The sequence below is a fragment of the Canis lupus genome, chromosome 11, assembly GCF_011100685.1.
Source record: "Canis lupus familiaris isolate Mischka breed German Shepherd chromosome 11, alternate assembly UU_Cfam_GSD_1.0, whole genome shotgun sequence".
Lineage (NCBI taxonomy): Eukaryota > Metazoa > Chordata > Mammalia > Carnivora > Canidae > Canis > Canis lupus.
Window position 1 is genome coordinate 53,579,673 of NC_049232.1, and position 21,690 is coordinate 53,601,362.

Genomic DNA, 21,690 nt, shown 5'->3' on the forward strand with positions numbered 1-21,690 from the left:
TCAATACTCTCCAAGAGTCCCCAAAGCTCATCCTGGTCTCTGTGTGCATATACCCAAAGGATAATTCAGCTCTGAGTAGATTTTTCTGCTCTAAGGTCCCACTGCACCCCAGCTCTGGAACCTCGGCAATCAATTCTGTAATGTAATGTAATCCTGTTGCCTGGAGGGCTAATATGCCCTCCTTAGGACAATGGCAGGCAGTTCTCTGAGCTTCTAGTCTCAGTGGGGGCTTGGATCAGCTCCAGCAAGGGTTCAGGCCCTGGCCACCACACCATGAATTCATGCCATTCCCGGTCCCTCCTTTCAGGTCATTAGAGTGGCAGCGAGCAAAGTGAGGACCTGACAAATGGCTATCCTACAAATAACCTTGCCTCTGAGTTCCCTGTTGCTGGAGAATTCCTTTGCATTGCCCATAGCTCCAATTTCACCCAGCAAATGTCCCTACGATCAAAGGCTTGTGGCTGCATTTACCTTCCTTGGACTGGCCATAAAAGCAGAAGTCTGAGTTATCACTTGTGGTGAACAGCAAAGGGAAAGACAGACTGTGTCTATGACATCTCCAGCCTCCTGAGCCCTCCTACTCTGTGCCAGACACTGGGATAGGCTGTTCATGAACATTATTCCATTTAATCCTCACAAACTTAAAAAGTTCCAATAAACTTAATGAGATCTTATGGGGAAGTCACAGGGAGGCTGACTGCAGGTCAATATAGAAAGGAAGGTAGCAGAATATGGCAATTAAGAGCACCCAGTCTGGGGGTACCTGGGTGGTTCAGTCTGTTAAGCGTCTGCCTTTGGCTCAGGACATGAACTCAGGGTCCTGGGATGGAGCCCCTCATCAGGCTCCCTGTTCAGTGGGGAGCTTGCTTCTCACTCTCCCTCAGTTCCTCCCCCTACTCATGTTCTCTCTCTTTTTCTCTCTCAAATAAATAAATAAATAAAATCTTTAAAAAAGAAAAAAAAAAAAGAGTATCCAGTCTGCCCAGGCTTGGATCCTTGCTTTACCACTTACTAGATATGCAGCCTTGAGAGGGTTTCTTAACCCTTCTGAGCCTACATTTCCTCATCTGTAAAATGAGGATAATAGTAGCCAACACTTATTTAGAGCAAACAGTAGTTAACACTTAGAAAGCCAGACACACTCAAACTCATTGATTCCCACAATAACTCTATTCGAGAGCTACCTATTATCCCTATTTTAGGGAGGGGGAAACCAAGGCATAGAAAGTTCCAGTGTCTGGCCACAGTCACACAGCTGGTAAGTAAGGAAGCCAGGTTTTTTTTTTTTTTTTAATTTTTATTTATTTATGATAGTCACACAGAGAGAGAGAGACGGGCAGAGACACAGGCAGAGGGAGAAGCAGGCTCCATGCAGGGAGCCCAACATGGGATTCGATCCTGGGTCTCCAGGATCGCGCCCTGGGCCAAAGGCAGGCGCCAAACCGCTGCGCCACCCAGGGATCCCAAGGAAGCCAGGTTTTAAAAGCAGCCAGTCTGGCTGGCAAGTTTGCACTCTCCACCCTCACACTGTGCCACCCGGCACTGGTAACAGTAACACGCCTCTTCCACGGGGTGCTATAAGGAGTCAGTGAGATGGTCATGCCCAGCATGCAGCATGTGCTAGCCCACAGCAAGCACCTGCAGAAGACTGAATTGTGGGCTCCAACCCCTCAACCCACGGTGATAACCGTCCTCTTGAAAAAAGAAATGGTAATCTGACACCAAAAATGTAGGGAAAGCATATTATTTATTAAATATTAAACTTTTTCAGACCGGGGAAATTCAGTTTTATGAAAAAATAAAAAGAAACTTCCTCCTATTAGAGGCACAGTGTGCTTGTTGACCCCTTTAGTTCGGGCTCAGCCATGTGCTTTGCTTTGGCTGATAGGATGTTAGCAGACATTCAGCAAGCAGAAGCCTGTTATATGCTGGGTGTCCCAACACCATGAGAATAGGCCCTGGCTAGCCAGCTGCCAAGAGAAAGGAGTCATGGGGAGCCCAGATGGACTAGCCTACAAATGGAGCCAAGCCCAGCTTTGATTAGCCAACCCCCAGGTACATGAACAAGAATAAATGATTGTTGTTTTAAGCCCCAAATGTTGGGGTGGTTTGCTAAGCAGCAGTATTGTGGCAATAGCTGATTGACACAGGACTTCATAAATGTTAGCTGTTCTTGTTTTCATTGTTATTCTCTGCTTGAGAATACTCTGCCTGGGACTTTCTAAGGACATCTGTCTAAAGCTGAGCAGAAGATGGACATCATCTGGTGGGAACCCACAAAGTAAATTTAACCCTCACCTTTGCTTTGATGCCTAAAAGGATTCTCCTGACACTGAGCTGAGGATTCTATGACCCTGGAGTGTATGAGCACTTTCCCCCTCTCAGTCCCTGCCCTAAACATTTCAGGCATGTCTCCACGGCTGGGGGTTTTAACAACCGGCCCACACAAGACAACGAAGATGCTATTGCTCCTTTGCGCTCTAATTCAGGCCTCTAGACTCAATGGGATGCCAGAATCGATGCTTCTGAAATCAATATGACTTCAATACACATATTTATATCTTTTTTTTTTTTTGCTAAGGAAGAAATGATTTATTTATATCATTTGCAATGGCACTGAATCTTATTGATGGCATGTAAAACATTTGCACACAGTGATTTAGGTTTGTAACATAAGTCTTCCTATTAACAGCACACAAGTACATCCTGGACAATTCATGTGTTGCTTCCTCTTTCCAGAGAGAATGATCAAGACTTGGCCTTGGTCAATGAGTCCATATAGCAATGGCCTTAGAAATGAGTCCATACAGATCTTCTGTCAATACAAAAGTCTTTGAGATAGACTTAGTTTAAAATAACTCACTCTTTTCAACCCCAAGTGGAAGGAACCTATCCCTATATGAATGAGGAAACTGAGGTTCAGAAATGAGTTTTGACTGACCTAAGGTTGCAGAGTAAGTGGTAGAAGAGGGACTTCAACTTACGACACATGACTTCTAGTTAAATGCTATTCTTGAAGGATTACTCAAAATGCCCCCCTCAAAGGGACAAACCCTGCCAGATGTTTTTTTTTTCCTGCCAGATGTTAAAACAGTCTACAAAGCCTTCATGATTAAAGGTGTGATACTAGCACATGAATAGATAGAAAGCCAGTGGAACCAAATAGAAAGTCTAGAAATAGACCTAACTATATATGGAAATCTAACATACAACAAAGGTAGGATTGCAAATCATTTGAGCAAATACAGACTTTTTATTTAATGGTGTTAGGATGACTGGAGAGCCATTTTTGAAAAAAGATAAAATTGATGGATTCTTCATACTATATACCAGAATAAACACCAAATGAATCTGAGATATAAATGTAAAAAATAGGAGCACCTGGGTGGCTCAGTCAGTTAAGCATCTGTCTTCAGCTCAGGGTCCTGGAATCAAGCCCTACATCTGGCTCCCTGCTCACAGGGAACTTGTTTCTCCCTCTCCTCCCTGCTCAAGCTCTCTCTCACTATCTCTCTCTCTCTCTCAAATGAGTAAATAAAATCTTTCTAAAATGTAAAAAATAAACTATGCATATACCAAAAGAAAACACAGGTGAATTCCTCTCTCATGTGCAAGGAGAAGCTTTCTCACCATGACTCAAAATCAGATAGATGCACACATCACATACAAAACTTAACTCAAAATGGGTCAAAGATCAAAGCTAAAACTATAAAACTCACAGAAGAAAACAGAGGCATAAATCTTCATGACCTTGAATTAGGCAATAATTTCTTAGATATGACACAAACAACAAAAGAAAAATTAGATCAAGTGAACTTTATAAAAATTTAAAACTTCTATGCTTCAAAGGACATCATCAAGAAGGTACAAAGATGACCTAGAGAATGGGAAAAAATATTTGCAAGTCATATATCTGATAAATGACTTGTATCTAGAAAATTAAAAGCACTCTTATAGCTCAACAATAAAAAGACAAGCAACCAAATTTAAAAATGGGCAAACATCTGAATAAAAAAGATGTACAAATGGCCAATAAGTACATGAAAAGACATACAACTCATTAGCTATCAAGGAAATGCAGATCAAAACCACCATAAGACACCACATCACACCCACTATAATCAAAAAAGTTATGACAAGCATTGACTAAAGATGTAGAAAACTGGAACACTTGCACTCTGCTGGTGAGAATGTAAAATTGTGCAACCATTTGGAAGAGCTTAACAGTTCTCAAAAAGTTACATGTAGAGTCACCATGTGACCCAGCAATTCCACTCCTAGGTATATACCCAAGAAATATGAAAACTTGTGTTCACACAAAAATATGTACACAAATGTTCATTATTTATAACAGCCAAAAAGTGAAATCAGTAGCTACTATCCCTATATACCAAGAACTTGTAAAAAGTAAAGGTAAAAGGTCAAAAAGTCCCATAGAAAAATGGGCAAAATTCATGGACAGAAAACCCACCAGAATAAATAAATAAATAAATAAATAAATAAATAAATAAATTTTTTTTTGAGAGAGACAGAGAGAGAGACTAAAATAAATTGAAGAGATGTTCAGGTTCACTCATACTACTAGAAATGCAAATTAAACACAAAATGGTACAACTCCATATAGAGGTTGTATATCTGACAAAATGATACATGCATGTACCCTTCCAACAAGCAATCCTACTTCTAGGGATTTACCTTGAACATACGTACACCTTCAGCACTACACAAATGCATATGCACAGGTTAATCATTGCAACATTATCTGTAACTACAAAATGCTAGAAACTCTATCTAAAGGTCCAAACATAGAGAAACAGGTGAATAAACTGTGATGCATACACACAATGGGGCACTATGCAGCTGTGCAAACGAATGAAGAGTTGGGGGGCATCAGCCTGGCACAAGTGGAGTCCAGGAGCTAAACCCTGGCCTCCCCAAGCCCCTGCAGTAGGTTGCAGAACTGCACACAATTCCAGGCCAGAGCCTTCAGAGAAGTTTAAGTTCAGGTTCTAAATGACCAATGGAGAGCCCTGAAGGAACAATGGTAGGGAAGGGACAAAAGTAGATTACTGATCCTGGAGGTACATGACTTGGGGATGCTCAAGATAAAAAGAAGTACAGGGAACACCTGTACCCTAATGTTCATAGCAGCAATGTCCACAATAGTCAAACTGTGGAAGGAGCCACAATGCCCTTCGACGAATGAATGGATAAAGAAGATGTGGTCTATATACACAGTGGAATATTACTCAGCCATCAGAAAATCTACCATTTACATTGATATAGATGGAACTGGAAGGTATTATGCTGAGTGAAATAAGTCAACCGGAGAAAGACAATTATCATATGGTGTCACTCATATGTGGAATATAAGAAATAGTACAAAGGACCATAAGGGAAGGGGGGAACTGAGTGGCAAAAAAATTAGAGGGGGGGTGACAAACCATGAGAGACTTCTGACTCTGGGAAACAAAGGATTGCAGAAGGGGAGGTGGTTGGAGGGATGGGGTGACTAGGTGACGGGCACTAAGGAGAGCACGTGATGGGATGAGCACTGGGTGTTATACTATATGTTGCACAAACTGAATTTAAATGAAATTTTAAAAGGTTAAAAAAAAAAAAGATCTCTGGCCACACACACAAAAAACAAACCAAAGAAATGCAGGGAAGGTATGAACTCTCAGATGCACCTGGGGAGAGGGTGGGGCTAAGGCAAGCCGTGGCTGACATTGTGGAGGAAGTGACTTCCAGAAGGCAGATCCATCTCCAGGGAGGAGAGGCTCAAGCCAGCACCAAGGGTGTCAGACTTACAGGGCATGAAGCCACCTGCACCTGCTTTACCCCCAGTTGTCCCTAGAGCCAAATCTAGGTTCCCAAGACTGACAGCAGAGGGGTACAGGGAAGGAAGGGGAGGTGGAGTTTGGAGTCACACAGGCCTAGGTTCAAATCTTGGCACTATCACTTAGTAGCTGTGTGACCTCTGGCAAGTAATACAATCATTTGAACCTTGGTCTTCCTTTTATGATTAGGAGAAGGGGGTATCTATTGGGAGTGAAATAATAATGTTTGCTGTGATGGTATTAAACCTGTCTGCAAATTCACCGCTACCCTTCTCATGGGGCAATGGGGTCTATGTTCCCTTGCCTTGAATCTAGTCCACTTTGGTGACTGGGCAACCAACAGCTTCCCGAGAGGTTCCTATGAGTCAGGCCCTGGGCACTGCATGTACCTTGCCAACACTCGCAACAACCCCAGAAGGTGGGGATGAGGAAGATTTATAGATGAGGAAATGAAACCTCAAAGCAGTTGAGGTGCCCAAGGTCCCAGAGCTGATAGTCATGCTAGCTAACATTTTACTACAAACCAGGTGCTGTTCTAACACTAGGCAGTGTTCTAAACACTGTTCATGGTGTTTTATAGATACTGACTCCTTTAATCCTCAAAAACTCGGTAGGTAAATTCTATTATTATCCCCATTTTACAGACGTGGAAATTAGAACCCAGGGGGATTAGGGACCTGCCCCAGGTCCCACAGCTGGTAAGAAGTAGAGCCATAGCCACACCCAGGCATTCTGGCACCAGATTCCCCCACATTTCCCCAACATACGGGGCACTTGTCCTTTTCCTGTCTCTGGACTGGAGGTCCCCAGGTAGTAAGAGATATCTCCCTGCTGTACTGGTCCAGCACATAGCAGGTGCTCAGAAAATGTCTGCCAAGATGAAATTATTCAAATGACACTGGTTTTACCATCTGAAAGAAACTTCGGTTCCCATCTCACCAAGATCTCGGAAAGCCTTTCATCACGAACTCCACGAAATAACCAGGTCTGATTTATCCATTTTTTTGCTTGGATGCAACTTTTTCTTTTTTTATACAGCCCATTTCTAGGTAGGCTCTATGTACATTAATGGAGGGAAATGTGAATCCAATTAACTTCAAATTTAGCTCATAATGAACTTATCTCATTTTGCTACCAGCTCGGTTCTCATTGTGTGGCAGTAATTAACCACTGGGGGTTGTCACTCCCAGACACATGACACAGAGATCCTCCCAGCCCCTTGCTTCAAACCCTTACAGAATTCATTACCCTGACAGTATGAAGACCCTTCACTTTGAATACCACAGGGCACCAACCAAACTCCCCCTCTATCTACCTGACTGTGTAGAGAAAGAAAGAAGCATGAATTATTGTGAACAAAATGGGAGGTGGGGGCAGGACGCTGGCGATGGCTCGATGGCCAGAGTGTGTCTGCCAGCCTTGACAGCCCCGGGCCAGAGGATGTGCCCAGAGAGGGGGATCTCTAGACCCAAGCTATAAGGGATCTGGTGGAGCTGGCTGGGAGAAGCAAAGTCCCAAACTGACCATCCTATCGACTGGGGACTCTGAATGCCCAGGACACTTGCACACCCCAGACAGGGGCAATGGTGACTTTGCCTCCTCTTAGGGCTCTTGTTAATTTTCAAAAGACGCCAGAGCTCTGGTTTCACTTCATCTGGAAATCTCCTGCCTATGTGGATGTTGACATTAGTCCAGTTTTTAAAATATACACTGAGGGCCAAAGAAAACCTGTCCAAAGGTCATGTTTAGCCCTCACACGGCCAATTTTCAACATTTACCCAGCTTCTGGCCCTTGAGTTCTGTCTGAACCACCCTACTACCGTCACCACCCCTACCAGCTTCACCAGTTGCAGGCCTTCTGAGGGCATCGGCCCTAGTTGGGTGTCCAGGTGACTGCCAACAGGTAACCACCCTGGTGGGTGGAATGGGCCAGTATACAGAGTAAAAGCACTGCAAAAGGTGATTTCTGGGAAACCGAGCCTGAGCCCCAGGGCTGCTTGAACCTCCTACGGTCTTCCCTGTCTCTCTAGTGACAGCCCTGGGCTCCCAGCCATGCTGGCTGCAAAGATACCCCTCCTCCCTTGTGCCCAGTCAGGCCCCAAGCCCCTCCTGATTCTCCATCCATCCCCTGCCTGGCAAGGCTCTCCTTCCAGCGCCCCAGGTCCAGCCACCGAAGGCCAACTTGGCATCATCTAGGAACTCCGTGAGGTCTCCGGAGCCAAAGCTTCTGTCTTAGTCCAATCATAAACCAAAACTTACAGACACTTCTACTTCTCCAATGTTTTCCCAGAAAACCCTTCCTTAGAGTCACAGAATCATAAGAAACCTTTTTGTTTGTATATTAAGAAACATTCTTTAAAACCTAAAAAAAAAAAAGGTCACATAGGTGGGAAGCATAGCTTTTCAATATCACAGGGCACTTTTTAACAGGTACACCAAAGGATCACATCTGTAAGAGAATATTCCCATGTTTAATGATTTTTTTTTTTTTTTTTACTATTTGAATAGAGCTCAGATATGGGAAAGGTATGTGTTAATAATGTGTGGATTTCTATCAAGTAGAAAAGATAAACCCAAAGGTTTGGGGGTTTTTGTCCCATAGGACATTAATCAATTTTGTATCTAATCTAGCAATTCTATTCCAGCATTTAAAAAAAATTCTGTCCCTATAGATGATATAAACCCCTGATCCTCAAATGCTCTTGGAGCCACTTTTATCTTTTTATGTCCCCTGGTTAATTTATGAGTGGAATAAAATCTTCACATGTTCGTTCTGTATTTGTACATGAGCTATCTTCTTAACTTTTTTAAAAATTATACTTTGACACTTGTTATTGGAAAAAGTCAACCATGCCTGAGTGACATGAGCTGAAGATTTTCACCCAACATCAAAGCAAATGAGAGTGAACAACTGCCACCTAAGGGGAGGGGGAGAGAATCAGCCCAACGCCCGGGACATGGGGTCTGGGGAGGGGTTTCATCCTGCTTTGCAAACCCCGGCGTACGTGTACATGTGATGCGCACGCCACCAGGCCCGTTTGCTCCAGCTGGCGTTTGAAATATGTGACAGTTTGAACAGGGCTGCTCTGAAGTCTCCCTTTGTTCGGACCTGCCACGAGTACAGGGTGCACTGAGCTGGGTGGCACAGAGGCGGAGTGTTTCACCTAGAGGGAGAAGGCTGGCCAAGCTGGAACAGCCCAACCTGCCTGCAGACAATGGACACGCTAATCGCAGTTGAGCCACATCCAGTCATTAGAGCCGTCCTGGGCAGCTCCTAAGAACAGGCTCATTAGCCATTGGTTTAGGTGGTGTTACTTACTTACAGGTAGTAACCCTAAATTTCTTTTCCCAAAATTACCTAATCCCCCCTTTGCACTAATTCTGACTGGCCTTCCTCTAGTTGCCCTGGCTAAAGATCAAATCTGGCGTTGTAGAGCAGAGAAGACAACTCTGAGAATTCACTAATCAGCAAGCTGCTTACTTTGCAATCTCAACACCGCCATTCCTCCATTTGAACCAACCTCATCTACTTCCCTGGAATCCCTGGGAACTTCCAGTCTCCAATTGGAAGTTGGAGTGTTTCAATTTTGAGAGCGTGCTTGAATTTTATCTGCCTGGCATTTTAGAGCAGATACTGGGGCTCAGTCAATATTTCCATGTACATTTATGACATGATCCGCTGTGAACTAGCAACTGTTGATCCAATGTAATAAACCTACGAAGGCAGAGTTCTAATGAGCAAGGCTGCAAACAGCTCTGCCGTGCTCACGGCTCCCGGCCTCCCTGCCAGGACAGGCCCTGCTCCGGGGACACTCGGAAGCCAATAGTTACAGCAGGAGGATGGTGAAGGCAGCTGCAGGCTAGCTCATGTCTTCACTCACTCATTTGTTCACTCACTCATCCAGGCATTATCTGATACCTACTAAGTTCTAAGAACATTCCTAAATGCTCCAGAGGACCCCGGAGAGCAAAATAAGAGGAATAAGAGGAATAATAATAATACCCACAATAGTAACAGTTACTATTTATTCAGCTCTTATCATGTTTCCAGGCACCACTCTAAGTGCCTTGTATGTATTATCTCATTTAAGCATCACAGCCACCCTGGGAGATATAAACCTTTAAAATCCCCAATTTGCAGGTAAGATACCTCATCCAGCCAGAAAGAGGTGGAGCTGGCTGTAAACTGAGGCCATCTGATGCTAGAGTCTTGTACCTTTACCACCCACTTCCCCACACTCTTCTCCTTCAACAGGTAAATTACAGAATACAAAACATACCTCTTCTTTGACCAGCAAGTCTATTTCGAGAACTTTACTGATGGAAATATGCGGAAAGGTACACCAAGATTTACATTTAGTGGATGGAAGGGAGATTGGGGTTGAGGGCAGAGACACAATACAAATGTCAACCATACTGGCTGGGTTAAATAAATTATGATGCTTTCCTATGATGGAGTATTACAAAGTTCTGAAAGATGAGGTAGATGGGAATGTGTGGATTGAGGAAATAGCTCCAAGATACATTATTATGTGAATAAAACAAAGTACAGAAGAACACAGCATACAGTATAATTCTACTTGTGCTAGCAAAAAGCCAATAAAAGCTATATGCTGATAGATGCATAAAAATGTTACTGAAAATATGCACAAGACACTCAACCTTGGGGTGAGGGGCTATGGATGGGAGGACTGAATTTGGGGGAAAGAGATTTCATTTTCATTTTATATTTTTCTGTATGGTTTGAATATTTAACCACATGCATGTATTACTTTTTATTTGAAATTAACTTTTGATTTAAAATTAACTTTTTTTAAAGAACCAGACACTGTCTGCGCCCCAGGGGCCCACTCACAGTCTCCACAGAGAGATAATAATGAATCCAAGATGCACAATTGCTTCCTGTTCTCTGCTCCCACCTCAGCAGGTCTCAGGCAAAAGCTACCTTGGAAGGCACTTCTTCCTTTTGAGGAAAGCATCATGATGGCAGGAGTACCTTGGCCAAGTCACATATTCACAGCTCACAGTCCCACCAGGCCACCCCCAAACCAGCATCCAGCCCTTACATAGACAGGAAATACCACAATGTCCTGCCACGCTGAGATGTGCCATTAAACAATCTCATCTCTGACAATCTGGCTGTGAGTAGCTGAAAGGTAGGCACAAAGCCTGTCCCTAGAGTCCCGCTGGGCACCAGCTCTAGCAGGTCCAATCCTCATTTGCACACAGTTCCAAAGAGCTCAGGGGCTTGGGTTCCCAGCCCCCAGCAGGCTAAAAACAGCAAAATAAAAAGGGGGAGAGAGCCTTCTAGAACCAGGCAAACTGACATTAGGAGAAGTGACAGGTGACAGGTGAGCAGCAAGGATAGAGACAGGAAAACAATATAATCACACATAAAGTCCAAACCTCAGCAGTCTGGGGTGCTCGGTAGAAGGGCAGGCTGCCTGCTTACAGACCTCCAGGGGCTTTGCCGCTGTACTGGGCGAGATTCGATAGTGCCAGTCCGCAGAGGTGAATCTGGGTGCTGTCATTGGGGGAGGGGGAGCTTATGTCACTCCACCCTGACTATGTGTATCTCTTACCCGAGAAACTGATATGACAAACAAGTGTTTTGAAAGTTGGCTTGGGACCTATATAATCAGATGGAGCAGATGGAGAAAAGCCCAACTGTCCGTTTCAGTCTAGGATGGGTCCCTAGAGAACCCTTGTACAGTGCAGGGTAACAGAAAAGACCGCCCGGAGGTTAGCCTGCTGATGGACACCCACCACGCCTCCATTCCTGCTTACGGTGTGCGCCCACCCACACTTGCTGGAGAATATTGAAAATGTACCCTTGCCTCGTAATGTCTCAGAATCACGGAATCCCATGGCTGGACTAAAACTTGGGGTGTCCTACTCCTCCCTCACCACATACACTCTCGATTCAGGGCCAACAGCAATCTCATTACCAGGTTACTAATGCAGGACACATTTCCCAATTCTAATGGTTGGGAAAGTCTGTCTTCCTGAGAGTTGGAATCTACATAAACTAAGACGCTTGCAGGGCACTGGATGGCTCAGTCGGTTGAGCATCCAACTCTTAATTTCAGCTCAGGTCATGATCTCAGGGTCATGAGACTGAGTCCCACATCGGGCTCCACACTGGGAGTGGAGCCTACTTAAGATTTTCTCTCTCCCTCTCCCTCTCCTTCTGCCCCAACCTACCCCCAGTCACATATTCTCTCTCTCTCTGAAACAAAACAAAACAACAAAACAAAAAACCTAAGATGATTGCTAAATGGAAAATGGAATGAACTAATGAAATACACAGACAGAGTTGAGTTCCCCTGAGGTGACCTTCCAGACTAGGGGACATTCCATCCCTGTAAAGGGGCGGCAGTGAAGAATGGTTAATGACAAGGCCCACAGGCTGGCACGAGCCATCCAGACCCTGGTTCCACTGGTTGCCGGCTGTGTGATCTGGAGAGTTGCTTAGCCTTTCTGTGTTTCAGTTTTCTTACCTCTCAACAAACATCTACCTCATAGAGTTGCTGAGTGGATTATATGAACAAATATATGTTAGGCCCCCAGCACAGGGCCTGGCACAGAGCGGGCACTCGGTAATGCAACGACTGTTCCATGGCTCACCCAAGAGTGCAACCGACTCAGCTCTGCAAGTGTGCTCTGCTCCGTCAGGCTGCTGCCAAATGTCAGTGGCTCCCCACTGCTGACACAGCAAGGAGCACAGGGTCCCGGGCTCTGCCTCTTACCAGCTACATGACCTTGCGCAGGTGCCCCAGGCTCCCTTTCGCCGCATGCTGAAGGCAGGGGGAAGAGCGCCCCAACAGCTCCTCTCGAGTGGGATGACTGTGCTCTCCCAGTGAGCCCAGCTCCTGGCCTCGAAGCCCCTCACTGCCCACTCCCTATGCCACACACACACTGCACCTCCCTGCCGCCACCTTCCTCTGCGCCGTGCTCCTGCACCCACGTAAAACACCTGAGACCAAAATGTGAAAGAAGACAAGAAGGAAACAGGACTTCACACGAAGGTGGAAAGCCTCAGAACCACTCACCCACCCATCACTGTGCACCCCCGCAGATCACTGAACATGTACACAATGGACAGACGGCAGAAGCAGCTTAATCGAGCTCTATCTGCCAGACGCTCTTCCAAGTGCTTTCTGCACATGATCTCATTTAATCATCAAGACAATCCTATGAAGTGGAAATTATCATTACTGGTGGTGGTGGTGGTGTTGAGAGGCCGAGAGCAGCGATTAAGAGCACAGGCTCTGGGAGCATGCTGCCTGCATCCAAATCCTGCTTTGCTCTTCACTGGTTGTTCTGTAACTTTGACCAAGATATGCCTCCGTTTCCTCACTATAAAGTGGGGCTCATGATACCATCACCTCCTGAGACTGCTTGAAAGGACTAAAAGAGCCAGGATGTGAAAGTGTTCCCAAATGTCAGCCATGCCTATTATCACCTCCAGCAACCAAAGGAGGCAACCGAAGCTCAGAGAGGTAAAGCAACTTGCCCAAGTTTGCACGGGTGGGACCGGGCCAGGCAGAGGTGGGGGAAGTTCCTCATGGAGGATGGGTTTGAAATGAAGTCAAATATGGTGGGAGGGACCTACTGGACCTTTCAACCTAAGGGCAAGGTCAGGGCTGGACGGTCGGGTGTGAAGGTAGGCACAGCCAGCCTGGGGCTGGGTCAGAAAGCCCTCCACTTCCTCACAGTGCCTTCAGGCGGTTCCTCTCCTCTTTCTGAACATGTTCATCTGTGAACCTGAGTCCCAATCCCAGGCCAGCGACCCGGGGGATCAAACAGTGCCCGAGGTGTGTGGAATGCATACTACCAGGTTCTCTGCCCTACTTTCATATCTGGCTGATGGCCTGTTTATTCTAAGAAATAGTCAATAGGTGGGATCCCTGGGTGGCGCAGCACTTTGGCTCCTGCCTTTGGCCCAGGGCGCGATCCTGGAGACCCGGGATCAAATCCCACATCGGGCTCCCGGTGCATGGAGCCTGCTTCTCCCTCTGCCTATATCTCTGCCTCTCTCTCTCTCTCTCTCTCTCTGTGACTATCATAAATAAATAAAAAAATAAAAAATAAATTAAAAAAAATAGTCAATAGGTGAAAGTCTAAGCCAGAAAGGCCTCAGATAGGCTTCTGATCTCTTCTGACACCTGTCACAAATCCTACACCAGGGTCTCCGCTGGTCCACTTCTGGTCCAGAGGCTAACAGGACGGTGGATGTCACAGGGATCCAGGCCTGGAACTGAGAAAACCCAAACAGACAAGTCTCCTGCCCCTCCAATTGTTTCCCCAAATCAAACAGCGAGGCCACACATTAGATGCAGGCTGGGCAGGTGTGCTGCTTGTCAGGGAGAACCAAGCCTCCCCCTGCCACCACTTCCCGCAGAGGCACCTCCCAGGGTGCATGGCAAATTAATGTGCTGCAGAGAACACGCATTAAATTGCACTGCTGGCACTGCAGGCTGCAGAGGCGCCGGCCCCTCCCTCCCCCGCCCTCCCCTCCCAGAGAGGCTGAATCAGGTGCCAGGGCTTCTGCGACGCCCAGTGTAGCTTGAGTTCTTGCTTGCCAGCCATTGGGAGTTCTGGGACCATTCCTGTCTTGCCTCTGCCGCCTTCATGGGCTAGAGTCCCAAAGGGGATCCCAGAAGTGAGAGTGCCTCATGTAACATGGGGAGGGAACACTATAGAGCAGGGTGCATTATTTGGGAACAAGTGCATGAGTCAGTCAGGCTTGGGTTCAATTTGCTTGTTATTTGCCATCTTGGTGCCCACAGCTGGGGAAACGGAGGCTTAGAGTCCTGCCCAAGATCCCACGCATGGCAAAGAGCAGACCTGAGATTCAATTCCGGCAGCTGGACTGCAGGCTTCCTGGAGAAGGCGGCTGGAACTGGGCCTCAGTATGTAGGGTTCCTGCAGCAGGGGTGTCAGGATTGGGGCTCAGGCTGAGTGGTGGTGGGGAAAGCAGTACCAGTGGGTCCCCTCACCCCCGTGGGTGAGCCTCAGGGAGCCAGATGCTTGAGACTGGGTCTGGGCATCCTCAGGCACTGGGAGAGGCTGGGTGAGGTGGGCAGGTGGCTGGGGTGCAACATGAGATGGCTTGGGTCCCAGAGGTAGGAACTGAGAGCCAGACTGAGCAAAGGGCACACTTGTTCTGTGAGCTGACTTTCACTGGCTCTAAACCACTCAGGAACTGGGGAGCACCAGGGCCCAGAGGACGCTAAGGGCTGACCAGTGCTGGGGCTTCCAGCTGTGTGCCACTGGTCCTCTTGGGGGACCTTCAGGGCCTCTGGGACTTCCACTCCCTTAATTAGAGAACCTTGTTTCTAACTGGTTTATATAAAGGGCTTCCCATGAAGGTTTTTATCTGAACAAGAGTCTTCTTGACAAAAAAAATTTAAAATTTAACAATGGTTAGAAAATCACAGATTGCCTGTCTGTACCGCACTCAGGTCAGTGAAGAGGCCCCCAGGCCAGGCCTTGCCCAGAGAGCCATGCACGGCCAGGCCTGGGCCCTAGAACCACCATGGTCCCAGATGCAAAATTCCTTTTCTTGTTTTCTCTACTCATTTCTTGCCTCTTACCTCTCTCAGAACACCCCTCAAGCTCAAGAAACCGATTCTCAATTCTTTTCCTCCAGTGGTCCGGGCACAAATGTTCCTAATAAAGTGAACAGAATGCTTTCCTTGTGGACATGCCTGAGATGCAAGCATCCTCACGGGCTCCACACAGGAGGCTGGAGTCGGCAGGGACACGGGAGCCCAGGAGGGGCTGAACCCTCCCCGGGGGAGCAGGTGCAGAGCGCGGACTGGGGCCCCCGAGGGGCAGGCACTGACAGGCCAGGCCAGGCTTTGCCAGAGACGCCCAGTATGCTGTGCTTCAGAACTCACTGTGTGTGTGTGTGTGTGTGTGTGTGTGTGTGTGTGTGTGTGAAAGAGAGAGAGAGAGAGATTTTGTCACATCTTTATACTTACTGACCTTCGTGGTCAGGAACAGGTAGGGTAGCCCACACAGGAACCAGACGCCACAGGATATCTGCTGACGTTCACCCTCTGGGCTACCAACAAATGATGGCACCTGGCTAAGCCCCACTTTCCAAATCTGCAAAGTGGAGTAATAGCCCTTGCCCTGCCCCCCTGGGTTCCTGGGCTTTGGCATGGAGGAAGGAGAGAGGGAGGGAATGAGGAAGAGCAGGAAAGCAGAGCTTCTGGGCGAGGAGGGGGAAAGGAAATATACACGTGTGGAACCCAGTGTGCCATCAGCTTGAGTTTTAAAGTTGGACGGGCCAGTGCTCGCCACCTTGGCCAGGTCACCCAGGAGATGGAGGCAGGACTCGTGGCCTCTCCCCAGACCTCAGTGCCGGGACCCGGGTCAAGCTCCTCAGGCTCCAACCGTCCCCACCGAAATGAACCTCACCGGGCAGGAGGACTCTGAGAATTAAAACACGCAATCAAACAGCTTCTTGACGGGAAATGCTTTGGAAATTTTCGGCTCCATTTACTTCTCAATCTAATTTTGTCCTCGGATGCACATTATGCGCGAGATGGGATCTCATGTGGTTTGCCCGGCGCTCCGCACACCAGCAGGAGGCAGCCGGCGTTTCAATTGCTGCTCTCGTCTCTCGCCGCCCGTGAGAGGCATAATGAGGGCACCCAGCAGGCTCCGGAGTGGCCCTGGGCAAGAAGGCCCAGCCTGGACACCCTGGCACCCACAGCACCCAAGGCCCAGCTTCTCCCACCAACACCCAACCATGGGGGAGACTGGGGAGCACCAGCATGTCGCAGGCTTTCTGCATCCACAGCCAACTCCCACTGCCACCTGCTCCATGACTGTCTCCCTGCCTGGCCCCAGCCTCCTCCAACACGCCAGACCCTCGGATCCCACTCTCCATGCCTCCCCACCGCCTCTGGATCAAGTCCAAACCCCTTGTTACCCCCATTCCTGCTGAAACAGTGTAGCCTCCAGCCCCCACCTCCACTCCAGCCCTTAAACAACTTGCTTTTTCTTTTCCCATCTCACCTCCAGGCCTTAGCGAATGTTGCTGCCGCACCCTGGCAGCACCAGCAAACTCCACGGATGTCATCTCTTGCAGAAAAGCTTCCCAGATGTCCCACCTTGCCCTGCCCACCCAAAGTTATACATGCCCTCATTGATGCTCTCCAGATGACACTAGACCAAACCCTTCCTGGACAGGGACCCTATCCTACTCACAGTTCCCCACGGTGCTGGCACAAAGCTCGGCATAGAGCTGAGGCCAAACAAATGCTTATTGGTTCATTCATTCATTCATTCATTCATTCATTTGCTCAGAAAACATTTTCCAAACCATTCTTATGTGCCCAGCATGTCATCAGGTGCTAGGGATTTTGTACCTTGTTTCTCAAGAACAGGAAGCTTTCTCTTCAAGCCTGACAAGTGATACTTTTGATCCTCTCCACTGAAGACAAGGCCAGTAGCCCAAACACAGAAGCTACCCAAGTTCCAGCAAAGAGAAATGCCTCCCAGCCACCCGATCCAGGGCTGGGCCTCAGGGCCCTTGCTTCTCTCCTGGCCCTACTCCTTCCTCCCAGGCCAGCCACTTGCCAAAGGTCAAATCCAGAAAAAACAACCCAACCCCAGAGTCTCCACATCCAGCTGCCTCTCCTCCCCAGGGCTCTCCTGGCATCCATCCAGCACAATCGTTTCCCCCCTTTCCTTCAGTGGTTTCTGGTCTATCTGCAGATGTCCTCGGGTTTGAACTTAATGATACCTCAAATCCTGTGGGAAGAGGTTGACTACAGTCATTAAATGACTCAAAGAACATGGCCCTCCTTTATGCCACCGCCGAGGGATGCTTCTCAGTTCTTCTTATCTTGGATCTCTTTCCTCGCTCCCTAAGTCTTCAAACGTTTTTGGAGATCTGATACCACTGAACACTCCTCTTTTGGGAATTTTGTATCTTAAGAGTTTATTAGTCTCCTTAAGGCAGAGGCCAGCAGCCTGATGTCCCAGTCTCCCTTATAGCCAGGGTGCAGGCACCTTATTGGCTCTACCAAGTAGACACAGGGTGTGAGTTGTTAATTCAGAAGCTAGTGACACAAAGAAGCAGGCACCCATGCAGTCCATCTGTTGAGGTACAGGTTCTAGCAGTGACATGCAGTGTCCAGTGACAGCAGTGTAAGCTGAGCGCTCTGTGTCCACGGGCCAAGGGGTGGCATCTCCACAGAATCAGTCCTGAGGTAGGTTCCCGGCTGAGAAGCCTCCAAGCCTCTGGAGTATCCTAATATCTGTTGGAAAATCCCTTTTCTGCTGGAGCAGCTGGAAAAAATTCTGTCGGTCTCCACTAAGGGCTGACTGCTATAGCCTCCAAGGTGCAGGGCAATGGTGGCCTGCTTCATCCTCGTGAATCACCCCCGCCCCCCCCGCCCCCCCGGCCTTCTCCATGGCTTCCTCTCTCCAGGCAACAGTGTTTCCCCAGAGCCTCTTCCTAGGTCTCTGCTCCTTTTTCCCCATCTTCACTGGGTGACTCATCTCCTCCAGGCTCACGACTTCAAATTGTCATCCCCGGCCCTTGGCCCCCCTCACCACTGCCCCCTGGGCATTCCCACCTGGGTGTCCTCAAGGTACCACAAAGTCGAAGTATCTAAACCAGCTCCACTTCTGGTTGTCTTTGTCTCAACTGGTGGCTCCATTGACCACCCAGTCCCCCAAACTCCAATTAGGGGAGCCACCCTTGACTCCTGCATGCCAGTTGTCCCCACATTTGACTATTGCCAATTCTACCCCTCAGGATGTTTTCTCCATTCTCATCTCTGCCTCCTGGGTCCAGGCCCTCATCCTTTCTCTCCTGGACTTTTGCAACCACCGTCAATGGGTTGGGCTTTCTTGCTGAGTCTTGTCCTCATTACATCCACCTTCTGTCAAGACCCCAGAGAGATATCTTTGAAGATGCTACTCTCTCCTTAAAGCCCTTTGAGGAGGTTAGATCTCAGGTCACACTGGTAGCCTCCCTGGTCTGAGCCCTCCCCTATGTCCAGCAGGGGTCTCCCCACTCCTCCAGCTGCTGGCACTTCCTATGTCGTTTCTGCGTTTATCTATCCTGTTCCCTCTGCCTGGTATGCTTTTCCTTCCTGCCCTCGCAGCCTGGTTAATTCCTACTCATTGCAATCAGCTCAAGTTTCACCTCCTACAGGAAGCCTTCCTTGACCACCTCCATGCACAACCTCAGGAAGACCTAGTGGCCCTCCTCTTGCTCCTGTGATACTTACCATAGCTGTCTCTCCTTGAAGTTCCACCTTTAAAAAAACTCTCGCTGAGCTCTTTGGATGGGACAGAAACTTCTTAAGAATCTTACATGCATTACCTCATGTCATTCTCATAACAACCCCACAAGAAAAGTGTCATTCCCGTTTCCAGGGGAGGAAATTGAGGATCAGAGAACTGAAGGGACCTTCCCAAGACCAGCAGCTGGACTCCAGGGGTGAGTCTAGGATTGGAACCCTGCGCTGTATGACACTATGCTCAAAGTTCTGAACAGCGATGTCCTGTTGGCTTCACCCAGGGAGTTGCCTTCTGCATCTGCCTATTGTGGCATAACTTGGGCTGAGCCACTTGGCCTTACTGACTCTGTTTCTTCTTCTATCACATGGGGGATCAAGCCTCTCCTTGCCACCTTCCTGAGGGATGGGAGTAAGATCCAAAGAGTAACAGATGTGAGATCACTTGGTAAGGGTATATCACCCTTTCCAGTAATGGAGGAAGGGGCTCTCATACTTTTAGAATTTGGCTCACCAAACAATTGGCTTGCTTGCCTTAGAATCAAACGTTGGCCATGTCCTCCTTCCTTGAGGTGTGGGGAGGACTCCCACTTTCCACTCTGGCCCAGATTACCCCTGGGATATTTAAAGTCATCATCCAGCTGTTCCCATCCCCCTCCCAAAACACAACGGTGACAGTCAAGCAAAGAAAGGCGAGGGGGAAAAATCCATAAAGGCTCGGCAACGCGGCGGCCAGTGGAATTCTCCAGCTTCTGACCACCAGTTAGTGACGTCAGGATTTATAACTGTATTAAATGGTGTGACAGGCAGCCTTGATATATCAGTTCCCCCTTCTTCCCAAATCACAGACAATAAAAGCTTTGGCAGTGAAAGTCATTCATCATCATAAAGACCTGAGACATCCCAGTCATCAATTTCACTCACATCCTTAATACACTGGAGAGAGTGCAGGAGTCGAGCACCTCGGAAGGGGGGGTCAGGGGGAGGAAAAAAACACGGAGGAAGATTGAACAGGAATAATTACAAAGGTCAAAGAAGGGATTCCTCTGGGGGGGGTGCCACGGGCCGGGCCACTCCCTGCCAGAGGTGCGCTTAGCCCACAGAGAAGCTGGGCAGTTGCAGGGCATGCTCCAGGCGGCCCAGGCCAACGTAGACCAGGCTCAGTGAGCGTGGGGTGGGAGCCAGCTGAAACAGGCTGCGAGACCAGAGCGGGGCAGGAAGCCGTACCCTGGGCTCTGTGGCTCCAGGCTGGGTTCTATGGGGGTCTCTTACTCCATCAGCCTCATTAGTACAAGAAAGATTTAAAGATAATAATCAAACCACAGGATTTTGTTTTTGTTTTTGTTTTTGTAATCCACCCCCTTATTGGCACAGATGGCTGCCTGCGCCAGCTATGGTATTCTTTTGGGCAATACCTTTTGCGCAACTATCCAGACTGACATTACTGGTTATCAAAGATACTGTAATCCTGCCAGGCAACGCCAGGCCCCCACATGTGGCCCTGATCCATCCATCAATCTTGTTTGTGGTCTGTTCTCCACGTGAGGCTCTGCCCGCCTCAGAGCTCCTCTGGACAGATCGCCTGCTGGCCACGGACACCAGGTTGGTGAGAATCAGTGGTCAAGCGTGTGGCTGCTGGAATCTGACTACCTGCATTTGAAACCCAGCTCCACCATTTAGGAGCTGTGTGACCTTAAGCAAGTTTCTGTGCTCCTCTGTGCCTCAGTTTTTGCATCAGTAAAATGGGGATAATAAGACTAACTCTCTCATAGGGTAGTTTTATGCAGACTAGAGAAGTTAACCTATATAAGTGCTTAGAATGATTCTTGGTGCCTAGTGAGTGGGAGGCAAGTATTACCACTCCTGCTGGGGACTCTGGCTTCTCGGATCCCATTCAGGATTAAGATGAGCTCTGGGGAGAAGGCCCTTGCCCTTGCCCCCACCCTAGAGCTGACCCCTCAGATACACTACCTGACCACCCTATCCTTGACGTGGGCATGTGACACCTTCCCAGACAGGGCTTAACAGAGACTTACAAAGGAAGCAGCAGGTCTGGAAATGTACACATGTCTCCTATGGGCAAGTTGGACAGATAACAAACAGATCCATAAGGATTCGTGCCAAAAGCAGCCTCACCAAACATTCACAGGAGATATAAGGTGGGAGTAGAAGTTCTACAGCCTCTCAGTGAATGAATATAAGAGCTAATTGAGATAAATTAGAGAAAGAACACCAGGGGAGAAAAGGTGGCAGACCAGTAAAAGTTAATGCATTTGAAAAGAAATAATAATTGTGATAACACCTTACTTTCAAATGTGCCTTACACTCACCAAAGTGATATGAGTGTGTGAATCAAAATAACCTATAAGGATAATCTTGGAAATAACTTAGGAGAGTGGGATTTGGGGCAATCAGTATCAGCCCCTCACAGTGGACATTTGTTCATCCATCCGCCCATTCACCAAACACTTCCTAAGTACCTACTACATTTCCAGTTCCATGGTAGGCTGTTGTGGGGGAAGGCAGGTGTCTTCTAGAACCTCCTAAGGAGAAAGTTAGGCTGGTAACAAAGAATTATA

At 47.8% G+C, this 21,690-nt stretch overlaps 1 protein-coding gene across 7 annotated transcripts in view; it reads right to left on the minus strand.

Annotated features, from left to right (window-relative positions):
* Nucleotides 1-21,690, minus strand: part of PAX5 (paired box 5) — a 195,159-nt gene that overhangs the window by 50,885 nt on the left and 122,584 nt on the right. Inside the window, exons 9-10 of one of the 7 annotated variants that reach the window (XM_038552839.1) lie at nucleotides 15,440-15,515; nucleotides 14,554-14,768 (exon numbers count right to left, since the gene is read on the minus strand). The exons of the other annotated variants lie outside the window; for them this stretch is intronic. Of the exons in view, the coding sequence (XP_038408767.1) occupies nucleotides 15,478-15,515 (38 nt within the window). The 3' untranslated portion in view covers nucleotides 14,554-14,768; nucleotides 15,440-15,477. Of the gene's footprint in view, nucleotides 1-14,553; nucleotides 14,769-15,439; nucleotides 15,516-21,690 lie in introns of those variants that run through there. 7 annotated transcript variants of the gene reach the window in all.